Here is a 13,413-nt window from a genome sequence, read left to right on the forward strand (position 1 = left end):
CAAACATAGTTGAAAAATATCAATGTAAGTTTAGTTGAATAGAGATTATTACACACACTTTACCAAACATAGTTGAAAAATATCAATGTAAGTTTAGTTGAATAGAGATTATTACACACACTTTACCAAACATAGTTGAAAAATATCAATGTAAGTTTAGTTGAATAGAGATTATTACACACACTTTACCAAACATAGTTGAAAAATATCATTGTAAGTTTAGTTGAATAGAGATTATTACACACACTTTACCAAACATAGTTGAAAAATATCATTGTAAGTTTAGTGGATTAGAAATTATTACTCACACTTTACCAAACATAGTTGAAAAAATCAATGTAAGTTTAGTTGATTAGAGAAAGATTATTACACACACTTTACCAAACATAATTGAAATAAATCAATGTAAGTTAAGTTAATTGCAGATTATTACGCACACTTTACCAAACATAGATGAAAAAAAATCAATGTTTCGTAAGCCGTGAAACGCTTAATGAAACTTAAACTTTTAACACATAAAACATTGCTTTAGTTTAATTATGTAGCGAGTTAAAAATCTGAAACATTATTTTTAGATTTTTTTTCTGGTTTGTTCACAGGGGTCGCCTCTTAGCCGAGCAGACCTTCGAGCAGTAAACATTAACCTGTGTGACATGTGTGTTATTTTATCGGCTAAGATACCCAGTAGCGACGATCCTACTTTAGCTGATAAGGAGGCGATCCTTGCTTCTCTCAATATCAAGGCAATGACTTTTGATGATACGATCGGAGTGCTAACAAACAGTACGTTTTTTGATACATTTATTTGACATAAAATGAAAAATATATATTTGTTATGCGAATGATGCTAACATTCAAAACTAGTTAGCTCGGATATTATTAAAGAATGTTAACATAAAAGTTTCTGCATATCAAGATTTTACTCTCGTAACTTGCACTTGGGAAAAACTATAAAATATTTTTTCATCTCACATCGCCGGGGAATTTATGCTTATATTTAATTGCTAATGTTGTAATTCAAATGTCCTATGGTACGGTCGTGGCTTAGTGGTTAGCGTGCTGTCTTGCGTATCGACATAACGGTGAACACGCTCCGCATTTGACCTGCAGGAGCATTGTAAATGTGACTAAAATCCCGTTATTCAATTAATAGTTACCGTTCAGGCGAAGGATACTGTTGACTTGTTGCCTCCTTACGGTCAACAGTTTTATAATGTTCAAAGTAGTCAGGCGTAAAACTAAATTATATCTATCTACACATTCATATACCTTAAATATACTTCAGCATTTGGGTATTTCACTCTATATACATGCGTATCACAAAGTTATAAAATAGTGTTTTGGGGGTTAAGTTACTTTCATATATATCTTTACCTTTAAAACTTGTAATATAGTTTTGAATTTACATCCGTGAAATTTTTAAACTTATACAAGTGGAAAGTATTTTTACAGTAAGAATCACAAGTTTTACTCGGAAAAGCCTGGACATGGTACAAGGTATTTCAAAACCATATACTATGTAAATACCTAAAGTGCTATTCTCGCAAATTGACTATAACTTTTATTTCTCTTTTTTTTTTTCAACAATACGTTTGTTTGTTTGTTTTTGAATTTCGCGCCAAGCTACACGAGGGCTATCTGCGCTAGCCGTCCCTAATTTAGCAGTGTCAGACTAGAGGGAAGACAGCTTGTCATCACCACCCACCGCCAACTCTTGGGCTACTCTTTTAACAACGAATAGTTGGATTGACCGTAACATTATAACGCTCCCACGGCTGAAAATGCGAGCATGTTTGGTGAGACGGGGATTCGAACCCGCGACCCGCAGAGTGCAGGTCGAGCTCCCAAACGATACGAGAATGGGGATTTGAATAAAATGCGTTTCCGTGTGCAGGATATTTCGAGGATAAATGAAAATTGTCCAAGAACAAATAGCTTCATTTAGAGATGGACTTAATATCTTGATTGAGAATGAAAGAAAGCATAATAAACACATTCTGAGATGATTTTTTTTAAACACCCTGATAAAATTTAGTTTTCCTAGGACAATTAGTTTTGAACTATGTTCAGTTTCAATGTAGGGTTTTCTTTATAATCAATCTACAGAATTTGTTATTCGCCATTTCAGTTAAGTGTTAATTTTGCTAGTTTAAAAATTTCCTAAAGTTTCAGTATGAGAAAAAAAAAAGCTTCATATGAACAAATTTAAAAAAAGTTTTTATTTTTCTCTGGACGTAGAACATAATTTTAATATATTTTAGACGTTATTTCTCAGTTCGAAGTTTTAAGGAATATGTTCGAGGTTTTCTGTTTTTTGCTTTTTTTTATAATTATTTCAAGTAATTTTTCCCTGTTATTGTTATACATGTTTATATGTCCTTAGACCTAGGAAGTCAAGAAGGAAACTCTCCGTTTGGTAGCCCCATTACTCTCCAGAGAAAAGGATCAGTTTATGGATCCAATGTTCCACTCATCACAGAACTAGGTAGGAAAAAATATCAGTTGTCTATTGCCCTCGAGTTCATAACTATATATTTAGAGAAGCTGAAAATTGTTGCAGGAGATACGCTCTCTATAAAACTACTCCTGACGATGAAACTAGGAGGGCGATAACATTTGCATCACGCAGAAGGTAGAAGCTGATAAATTCATGTTTCAATATTTAAAAAAGTTTGCTAAACCTAGATAGGAGGAAATATTGCCGCATATCGAAGGAAATAAACTTAGACTTATTCCACAGAGTGCTCACTATGTCTTAACTTGGTGTATACACCAGGTAAAATTCTCCAGCATGGGTTCGCATCAAAAACAGCCTGATGGTTCGAAGTTAACAATAGCTTCCAAGCACTTGGTTTAACTAGGTCTCTATTGTATTTACCCCTTTTTTTTCAGACAACTTTTATGCATGTGGTTTACATCGTGAAATGTCACGTCTGTCATATATCTATATCATCTTCAAACTTTTATCTTATACGTTCTTTTAATAAGTGACTGACTAACTTGAGTATGATTGAACCAGATAACGATTGCACTAACATTTCTCTGTGCTTGTTACAATGTTATTTTCTTCTCTCTCTCGCAGTGAATGACTCTAATGTTCAGTTTCTGGACCAAGACGATGATGATGACCCTGATACGGAACTCTATTTAACACAACCATTTGCCTGTGGTACGGCTTTTGCTGTTAGCGTCTTGGATTCACTGATGAGTACAGTAAGTAGGACAGTAAATTATTTACCTTTTTTGCTCCTATTTTCACAACCATTTGTCTGTGGTACAGCTTTTGCAGTTAGCGTCTTGGATTCACTGATGAGTACAGTAAATTATTTACCTTTTTTATTCCTATTAATACAACCATTTGCCTGTGGTACGGCTTTTGCTTTAGCGTCTTGGATTCACTGATGAGTACAGTAAATTATTTACCTTTTTTTATTCCTATTAACACAACCATTTGCCTGTGGTACGGCTTTTGCTGTTATTGTCTTGGATTCACTGATGAGTACAGTAAATTATTTACCTTTTTTGCTCTTATTTACACAACCATTTGCCTGTGGTACGGCTTTTACTGTTAGCGTCTTGGATTCACTGATGAGTACAGTAAGTAGGACAGTAAATTATTTACCTTTTTTGTTCCCATTAACTCAACCATTTGTCTATGGTACGGCTTTTGCTGTTAGCGTCTTGGATTCACTGATGAGTACAGTAAGTAGGACAGTAAATTATTTACCTTTTTGTTCCCATTAACTCAACCATTTGTCTATGGTACGGCTTTTGCTGTTAGCGTCTTGGATTCACTGATGAGTACAGTAAATTATTTACTTTTTTTTTATTCCTATTAACACAATCATTTACCTGTGGTACAGCTTTTGCTGTTAGCGTCTTGGATTCACTGATGAGTACAGTAAATTATTTACCTTTTTTATTCCTATTAACACAACCATTTGCCTGTGGTACAGCTTTTGCTATTAGCGCCTTGGATTCACTGATGAGTACAGTAAGTAGGACAGTAAATTATTTACCTTATTTGCTCCTATTAACACAACCATTTGTCTATGGTACGGCTTTTGCTGTTAGTGTATTAGATTCACTGATGAGTACAGTAAGTAGGACAGTAAATTATTTACATTTTTTATCCTATTAACACAACCATTTGTCTATGGTACGGCTTTTGCTGTTAGTGTATTAGATTCACTGATGAGTACAGTAAGTAGGACAGTAAATTATTTACATTTTTTATACCTATTAACACAACCATTTGTCTGTGGTACAGCTTTTGCAGTTAGCGTCTTGGATTCACTGATGAGTACAGTAAATTATTTACCTTTTTTATTCCTATTAATACAACCATTTGCCTGTGGTACAGCTTTTGCTGTTAGCGTCTTGGATTCACTGATGAGTACAGTAAATTGTTTACCTTTTTTATTCCTATTAACACAACCATTTGCCTGTGGTACAGCTTTTGCTATTAGCGCCTTGGATTCACTGATGAGTACAATAAATTATTTACCTTTTTTTTATTCCTATTAACACAACCATTTGCCTGTGGTACGGCTTTTGCTGTTAGTGTCTTGGATTTACTGATGATTACAGTAAATTATTTACCTTTTTTTATTCCTATTTTCACAACTATTTGTCTGTGGTACGGCTTTTGCTGTTAGCGTCTTGGATTCACTGATGAGTACAGTAAGTAGGACAGTAAATTAGTTTTCTGAATGACGTTCCTCTGTTATTACTAACTAACCAAATTTATCTCCTTCTTAATCGTTACAATTATATAATCTTACATTATATATTGTATATTTAACAAACATTTTTCTTGTTATATATATAAAAAGTACAAGTTATACATATTAAAGGTATCATAATTATCACTTCCAAAATGGGATATCCGTAAAAGAAAAACTTGTAGATTTAACGGATTATCATAACCTATTCTGATTAACTTACGAAATTCCTTTGTTCTCACGATGTGTATAATTTGACTAAAGTCTTTCTTTTTTGTTTTCAGACGTACTTCAATGCAAATGCCCTGACGTTAATACGTTCTTTAATTACTGGTGGAGCAACTCCCGAATTAGAGCTAATTTTGGCAGAGGGCGCTGGTTTAAGAGGAGGTTACACCACAGCAGACATCTTGGCGAATAGGGATCGTTGTAGGGTTGGGCAAATATCGTTGTATGATGGTCCTTTAGCTCATTTTGGGGTAAGAATCCGTGGTATTCCTTATACCTGTAAATTAAGGTTCGAGTTCGAATATCATGTAATGGATGATTTTGTCTCCAAAATTACTTTCATACATTTAGTTTATATTATGATCCACTATCGTGGTTCATAGTAGGAATCGCGCAGGAAACTGCTCAAAACTCTAATTGAACATTCGGGCAAAAACATTTGTATTGAGAAACGAAGTTGATATTTAAACTACAATCTTACTTGTACAAGCATTTGATATACTAAAAAAAATAACACTAGTTCATTGCACAGCCAAAATGGTAGAAAAGAAAGTTTCCAGAGTCCTACTATAAATAATGTCTTCTCTTTTTCTTGTTTTTTTTTGTCTTCACTTATATCTCTGAATATCGACTCTTCAGATTCAAGGTGGAAAGAAACGTTAAGAACAAACAAACCACTAAGAGTAAAATCAATCCTTGGTAAAGGAAATTATCTTTAATTGTGATGCAACGTACTTGCTGGTAGTTTATGCAGAAGTAATTGAAACAACCATTTTTATTTATTAAGGAAATGTGCAATTTCCTTTGACTAATGCTTGATTCTATCATTCCCATATATTACTATAGCCTTTGTTTACTTTCAGAGTTTTTTCTTGTTTAGTAGTGGGTAGATATTTAGGTCAATTTATAGATTGGCGCCAAATTTCCTATGTCTGTTCTGTGACGTAATTATTTGTTCATTCTAAGTCACTAACTTCATTAGCCAATGTGCAACCAAAAAACTTGTATATTTACTTTTCACGTTCTCCATAACTTCTTTTTATGCATTTCCTATGAGTGAAATGGAAGGTACTCTACTCGAATACTTGACTTCAACCAATCAGAAGTAAGTCTTTACATTCTTTCTTACATGAGCTTCTTTCTCGTGGAGTGAAAAATGAAAAGATGAATTGAAATCTCATTCAAGTCCTCTTTATATAGTACTCGGATGTCCTCGTGGAAACGTGGAAATTAGTATCAACAAATCTGCCTGATAAAAGTGGAACAGGTGTTATATTTAGATTTAACATTCCAATGCAGCAACGTACCTCTGTAATAAAGTACCACAATCACCATAAATTGTTTTGGGAACTCTCCTTGCAATCATGGTACCACTTGTGATAATCATGTTCACAAATGTAGACGCCAATAGACAGATATTTTTGCCAGACTAACTACAAATGATAACTTCGCAGTTGCTAGGTGTTTCTCATACAACTTACTGCAGTTTATCTCCCTATCTATAACTTCTCTCGCCACTAGATATGAAGCAGTGTCCCAGACTTTCTGTATTGAAGGGTCTTTCTTTTGTGCTTTCTTCAGTTCCTGCAAACCTAAATTCGGGATGTCGCCTTTTGACACTTGCAGGGGCTTGATGTCTTGTTTGCTCTTTTTTCCTTGAGCTCTGGTGGTGACAGCAGATGCTTCATCAATCTTCTTTCTGTCTAGCTCCTCCAAATTTCTACTACCTGGTATGTTTCCCATCACCAAGTCGTGTATTGGTTCCTTGATATACATTGCCCCAAGGTCTCCTACATAATATGGAGCATCCACCTTTATTTTTGCTATGGAAAACTTTCTTACCGTCCCATCAGTTAGCACACACAGGCGTACCTTGCCTGTCATCTGATCATCAGATACTAGACTGGTTCTCACTGCTGCACTACTGCACCCAGTGTCTCTTATAACCTTCACTTTCTTGTCCCCAACATAGCCTTCACGTATTGGTATATTATGATTTGTTGCCACCTCTTGGTATTTATCACATGCTCCCATCACTATTGGCACTGTTGATCCATTTGCTAACTAGAACCGACCGTTAGTCATGCTTTCTTGTATTGAATTTGACAAGTAGTTTTGATTCTCTTTCTTCTGGCAGCAGCATCTATAATGCAGTCATTCTTTTCTTGTTTCTTACCAGCACTGTCTTTGTAAATAATGCTTGGAGACGGCTTGAATGGGTAATGAAGAAAAACTTTAATATAAGTTTAACATAACAGCAAATGTACAACGTTTCGACAATGTTTTGTCATCATCAGCGTTTTGTCGAAACGTTGTTCAGTTGCTGTTATGTTATACTTATATTAAAGTTTTTCTTTATTACCCATTCAAGCCGTCTCCAAGAATTATTAGTCTCAAAGTGGGTCCCTCGTCATCGTCTTTGTAAATAACTCCAGCTGCTTTATGTTGAAGTTTCTGCTGTTGTTTGCTGGTAATGGACTTGCACTCCATTGCAATGTGTCCCATTATATAACAAATATAGCATCTATTCTCCCTTTTGTCTATTAACCTCCTGTCACCTTTGGTAAACTCATGCTTCTGGTCTGCCATTACTGGTTACAAATTTAACTGTACATTCTTGGACTTGCCAGTTATACTACCTATATGGGCTTCCATATACTGTTCTGCCAGTTTTATCATATTGCCTACGTCTTTTGGTGCTCTCCCCTTTAAAAACAGTTATACGTTAGTTGGACATGTGATCATGAACTGTTCACATACTAATAAGTCTGCCAGTCCCTCAAAATTATTTTCACACATGGCCATGTCAGTCCATCTGGTGAAATATCGCCGCAGACGTTCCACAATCTGAAATACAGTTTCTCTAGTGTCGGGTTCCTCTGAACTTCCGACGAAAACCTTCTTCAGCAAGTTCATATCGTTTCACTAATTTTGTTTGCATTCTTCATTTACAAGTCTTATTCTCAGGGCCGTATAAGGGAGATGCAGAAAGGTGCAATTTCCCCAGGCCCTCTTGATCGGAGTGGCCCCTCGACTAAGAGAAAAATCAAAAACTGGATGTCTGATTGAGAAACATAGGTTTGCAACTGTGTCTCTACGACAAAAACGATTTTAGTCGTTTCATTTGAACCATTTATTTTGTAATTTTTCATTAATATGTTGCCCCCCAGTGGCACAGCGGTATGTCTGCGGACTTACAACGCTAGAAACCGGGTTTCGATACCCGTGGTGGGCAGAGCACAGATAGCCCATTGTGTAGCTTTGTGCTTAATTACAAACAAACATTAATATGTTCTTAAAGCTTGCTTTTTCATAAATATTTGTTCGGCTGTTTAATAAAGCATTCGCTAACTTGTCATAACTTTGTATTTATGATAAAAACTTGTCGTTGTTTTATATTTATTATTAATATTAGAATTATTATTTTGCGTATATCTTCCCATTACTTACGTTTGTGCGTTGCTCGAACTGTAGTTAATTACTTATTTATGAAGTTCACTTCTGAGAGCGCCCCCCCAGTGGCACAGCGGCATGTCTGCGGACTTACAACGCTAGAATCCGGGTTTCGATACCCGTGGTGAGCAGGGCAAAGATAGCCCATTGTGTATCTTTATGCTTAATTACAAACAAACTAACTTCTGAGAGCCCCCTACAAAATTTGCCCCTGGTCTCCCCAAGTTTTTAATCTGGCCATGCCTTTTCTAGATAACTTAACAATTTCGTTATGGAATTCTTCGTAATCTCCTCTTTAAGTTGACAAGAGTTTTAAATGTCTCCAAACAACAACAAAATACAAAGACACCTATCAGCAAAATTTTAAAAACACAATTAAAACGATTATTCACTGTATATTTCTATTTTACTAAACAATGCGATATTTTATGGGACTTGTAAAGGGAGAAAATATAAAATTATAATGCCATTTGGGGGGGGGGGTATTTTTCTTGATGGTTCTTGTAATGAAATGCGGTATTATTATTATTATTATTCTGCTGTAAACCAAATATATTTTGTTTAGCCATTATAATAACTATTCGTTATAATTACTTAGTTTCGAATTCAATATTTTTGGAAGGTAATACTTTTATGTTTTGCTTTTTGTTTAGGAGGGAGGAAAGTACGGAGACCTTTTTATAGCTGCGTTAAAAAATTATGGCATGCTTTGTATTGGCCTTTATCGATTTCGTGACACCAGCTCCTCCTGTGAGGCATCTTCTAAACGTTTCGCCATCACCAATCCACCAAGTGAATTTATTCTTTTACCATCTGATGTGGTAAGTTTATATACCCTATTGCCCAAACATGCTTATTTGCGATAATAGCTTTTGTTGTTGTTTTAACAGTCTGTCTGACCATTAAAATGACCTTAGCTAAAATCAAGCCTTCATAATTAATTGAAATATATTTGTCTACAAACTGTAAGAGTTTCGACTCCTGGTAAACTTCTCTCAGTGTGTTTTTATAGTGTAATAGTTTGCTGTGATAACTTTCTTTCTTATAAGATTACTTTATTTATGACTAAAGAAATGTGAATATGGCTATAGATAAACCGTAACCTGGAAAACATCGTGCTCTTAGATTTCTTCTTTACAAGCGTGATTAAAGAGATGTTCTGATGGGACTGTATGAATGCCATATTTACAATTACAAAGCTAGATAATATTCTAGCATCCTAAAAAAATAATAATAATTTACAAATAAACAAAATAATGTGAATACGACCGACTTCAGAAATATATAAATGTTTTTATCAATAATGTTTAGAGTAAATCGGTAGCTCGTCCAATTAATTTAAATGAAACATAGGAATATTTTTAAGTTTTTATTAAATAATTATATAAAGTAACTTGCTTGTACATGAGAACTTTACCACTCATTATTTTATTCATTAATAATAATTAAATTGAGTAATACTACATCAGGATATATTACCACATATTCACTGACAGTATGTATATATATCATAGCGTCATTTTCGTAATATATGTTTCTTTATAATCATACACAAATATTATAATTAGAATTAACCGTTTGCCATCGAAGGCTATCTACTCTCAACGATATTTGGAAATAAAATCTACATTAAATGACAAATGTATCATTATTTATAAAAAATGGGTCAACTATTGAAGCAGTTCGTTTTTAGTTGTGCCTATTTATTTGTTGTTAAGCTCAAAGTTTCTCAATGGGTTATGTGTGCGGTGCCATGGTTTACCGCTTGTCACATGGGGGGGGGGGGGTGTCTACAGAAGATTCAAGACGATTTATTTTTGTAGGTCTACGTGCTTCTCCAGTTCGACCCCGGTATGGAGTACAAACCTAACAGAGGCGAAGAACCCAAGGATGAGCATTCCTGACTCTTGTTTTGTAGCGCCTTGACAGACGGGCCTTACTCCTTTGTCTGACCTGTAAACCTAAAGACTCACACGTTGGATTAAGAAGTTCGAATGTAGTTATTCCTTTCAATAATGATACATGAATTTTCTCTAAATTTTACAAGGAAGAAGATTTTAAACTTAAATTGAATCGTGTGGATCTTAAGAGATCTTTTAAAACACAATTAAAAATATACGCCAGGCGCACCATATGTACAAAATATTATGTTCTATACTTGATTTATTATACATGTATATATATATGTGTGTGTGTGCTGTGATGCACCATGGAAAACTTTGGACCTTTCCCTTTGTAAAGTTTGACACGAGCTTGTAAATTTGTACCCTATATTTTTCACGTCCTTTTTTTAAACACTGCGAGTCTTAATCACTAAACGATGCCTTCAACAACTTCACGCATGTGAACTTCACTGTCTCCTTATTTCTTCTTCACGCATGTGAACTTCACTGTTTCTTATTTCTTCTTCACGCATGTGAACTTCACTGTCTCCTTATTTCTACTTCACGCATGTGAACTTCACTGTCTCCTTATTTCTTCTTCACGCATGTGAACTTCACTGTTTCCTTATTTCTTCTTCACGCATGTGAACTTCACTGTTTCCTTATTTCTTCTTCACGCGTGTGAACTTCACTGTTTCCTTATTTCTTCTTCACGCGTGTGAACTTCACTGTTTCCTTATTTCTTCTTCACGCGTGTGAACTTCACTGTTTCATTATTTCTTCTCCGCCAACGCACATATCCTTTTGTGTACTTTTCTGTTTAGCTTGATTACTTAATACTTAATTTGATTTAAAATAGTCGAATACAAAGGGTAAGAAGTCACATCTTCAGATTGATTGCCTGCTTGAAATTATTTCTGTCAAACGCACTTGGTAAGTGATAGTAAAAATATTCTGAAATTATTCAAATGATGAAAAAAATGAAAGATGAAAAAAAAAAGAAGCTAGTAAGTGGAATTAACTATACTTATTTAAAAACACCATAATAAAAATCACAAATCTGAAGGATTAAATGCCAAGGCCGCTACGAGGACTATATCCAATGACACTTATTTAATTAAGAATAGTGCCGTACGTGTAAGTACACTGAAGGTGCTGAATCACGTTTACCTGATGTCATAATTAAACTCGACGTTGAAGCAACTAGCGTGATAGAACAACCACATTCAGACATCGTTAAATAATTCTAAGATCACTTCTCAAGAAAGAACGTTTTATGCATATTGTTCCCGATTAAGGATAACAGCTCGTCATATAAATGAGGAGATGGCTTGTTTTTTTTTTAGGACAACAGTAAGCCTTAAGTTCGGTAATAGTATTTACTAGTCATCGAAGCTAGCCCTAAATTTCAGATCGTTTATTCACTTTCGTTTGTTTTATTCGCGTGAAATTATAGAACGTTTAGATCGTGGACGTTTGAATAAATTATGTTAACGTTTTTCTTTCTTAGTGGTTTATAGATATGACGAGTTTTTATTCTTTTCTCACCTCCATTTCTCTCATATAATTGCACGTGTCACGTGCTTTGTATTACTGCGTGAAAAAAAAGTTTAGTAACACATTAGTCCAAAATTGAGGTAAATGTTTTTCATTACTAATGCAATAAAAGTATCAACTTTTTAACAGAGGTTTGTATGATTCTACTTAGATCACTGAAACGATCATGATACTTTGCGTTTTCCATAGAGAACAAAATCGCTATAGATATGTTCCCAGAATGAGGAGGATTTCTAACTAAGTGCTCAACTTACAACTTGGATGTAATCATTTTCCTCTGTCTCCTCGAGTTTGTCCATAGGCTTTTTTACATCTGCCCTTGCTGACTTAATCGTTTAGTATTAGTGTATATTGTTTTGATATACTGGACGGAGTATATCCTCATATGGTTCTCTGAACACATAAAACACAGTTATCGAAATTATTGTGTTTAAAAAAAATACAGAAAACTCACCCAACTTACGCAGTTGGAATCTGTGATTAATTTTCTTTGCACAAATTTGAGCTTAATGAAATTTGCTTAACACAAGTAATAACGTTAAAAGGTTCTAACAATTAATTTTCTACAGATTACCAAGTAAGTTATTTAATATCTTAATTTTACATTCCATGAGCTAATTCAAGCTTAATTGAAAACATGCTTATTGTAAGGTATTATGAGATTGTTTTTATTGAATTTCGTGCAAAGCCTTCTGCGCTAGCAGTCCCTAATTCTAAAGTGTATTAGACTAGAGCACCATTCGACATCAGCTCTTGACCTACTCTTTACCAGCGAACAGTGAGATTAATCGTAATTATATCGCCATCACGGCTGAAAGGGCGAGCATGTTCGGTGACGGGGCTCGATCCTGCCACCTGTAAGTTGCGAGTCGAGCACCCTAACCACCATGCCGGTATCATAAAGCGATAAAACTTCTGAGCCGTTTAGGTAATGTATTTCTTGTATTGAGAAAGGTAAAACTGGTTTTTGTACTAAATAGGACTTTCGTGAAACGGAGATGGACTTGATAGTATGTTGAGAATAATATTTATATATTTAATCATACGGCAATATATTCTTTTAACCCCCCCCTTTTTGTAAAAGAAATATATGTATATATACTGTTACTTTTTCATGTTTCTCTTATAACATATGTTTATTAAGACTTTCCAATGTTAGGATCACCAAGTGGGGGGGGGGGCTTTTTGGTCCAAAGTGAAACTTATTTCATGTGTAACTTTAGTGGCCAGAGACGAGAGCAAAATTTTCGAAATATGTAATGGTTTCTTTATTATCAAATAAACATTTCTAGTAAATTTCCTCTGATAAGTATGGAAATGATATTTCCGCATGTATGCACAGTGTTACAAAAGCAATCATATAATGAGTGTCCATCAACATAGAAATGGGAAAAAATAAATGTTAATAGCCGAGCGAAATATTGGTGGTAGTGGTGGGGTCTTTCGCCTCCCCCCCCCGCCCCCGGAGTAGGTCTGGAGGCAGCTAATTAATGTGGTTGTTACGAAACAACCGCCCCTACCCGTTACTAATAAATATCTAGAAACGAAACATATTGTTTTGTTTATTG

General features: G+C 34.7%; 1 protein-coding gene across 2 annotated transcripts in view; it reads left to right on the forward strand.

Moving 5' to 3' along the window:
• Positions 1 to 13,413, forward strand: part of LOC106478146 (calcium-activated potassium channel slowpoke-like) — a 96,160-nt gene that overhangs the window by 69,625 nt on the left and 13,122 nt on the right. Inside the window, exons 22-27 of one of the 2 annotated variants that reach the window (XM_022381681.1) lie at positions 600 to 783; positions 2,384 to 2,485; positions 3,083 to 3,213; positions 5,009 to 5,203; positions 9,059 to 9,226; positions 10,229 to 13,298. In XM_022381681.1, the coding sequence (XP_022237389.1) occupies positions 600 to 783; positions 2,384 to 2,485; positions 3,083 to 3,213; positions 5,009 to 5,203; positions 9,059 to 9,226; positions 10,229 to 10,309 (861 nt within the window). In that variant the 3' untranslated portion in view covers positions 10,310 to 13,298. Of the gene's footprint in view, positions 1 to 599; positions 784 to 2,383; positions 2,486 to 3,082; positions 3,214 to 5,008; positions 5,204 to 9,058; positions 9,227 to 10,228; positions 13,299 to 13,413 lie in introns of those variants that run through there. The other variant, XM_022381680.1, reaches the window with a different exon arrangement.

Source organism: Limulus polyphemus, unplaced genomic scaffold (assembly GCF_000517525.1).
Source record: "Limulus polyphemus unplaced genomic scaffold, Limulus_polyphemus-2.1.2 Scaffold185, whole genome shotgun sequence".
Lineage (NCBI taxonomy): Eukaryota > Metazoa > Arthropoda > Merostomata > Xiphosura > Limulidae > Limulus > Limulus polyphemus.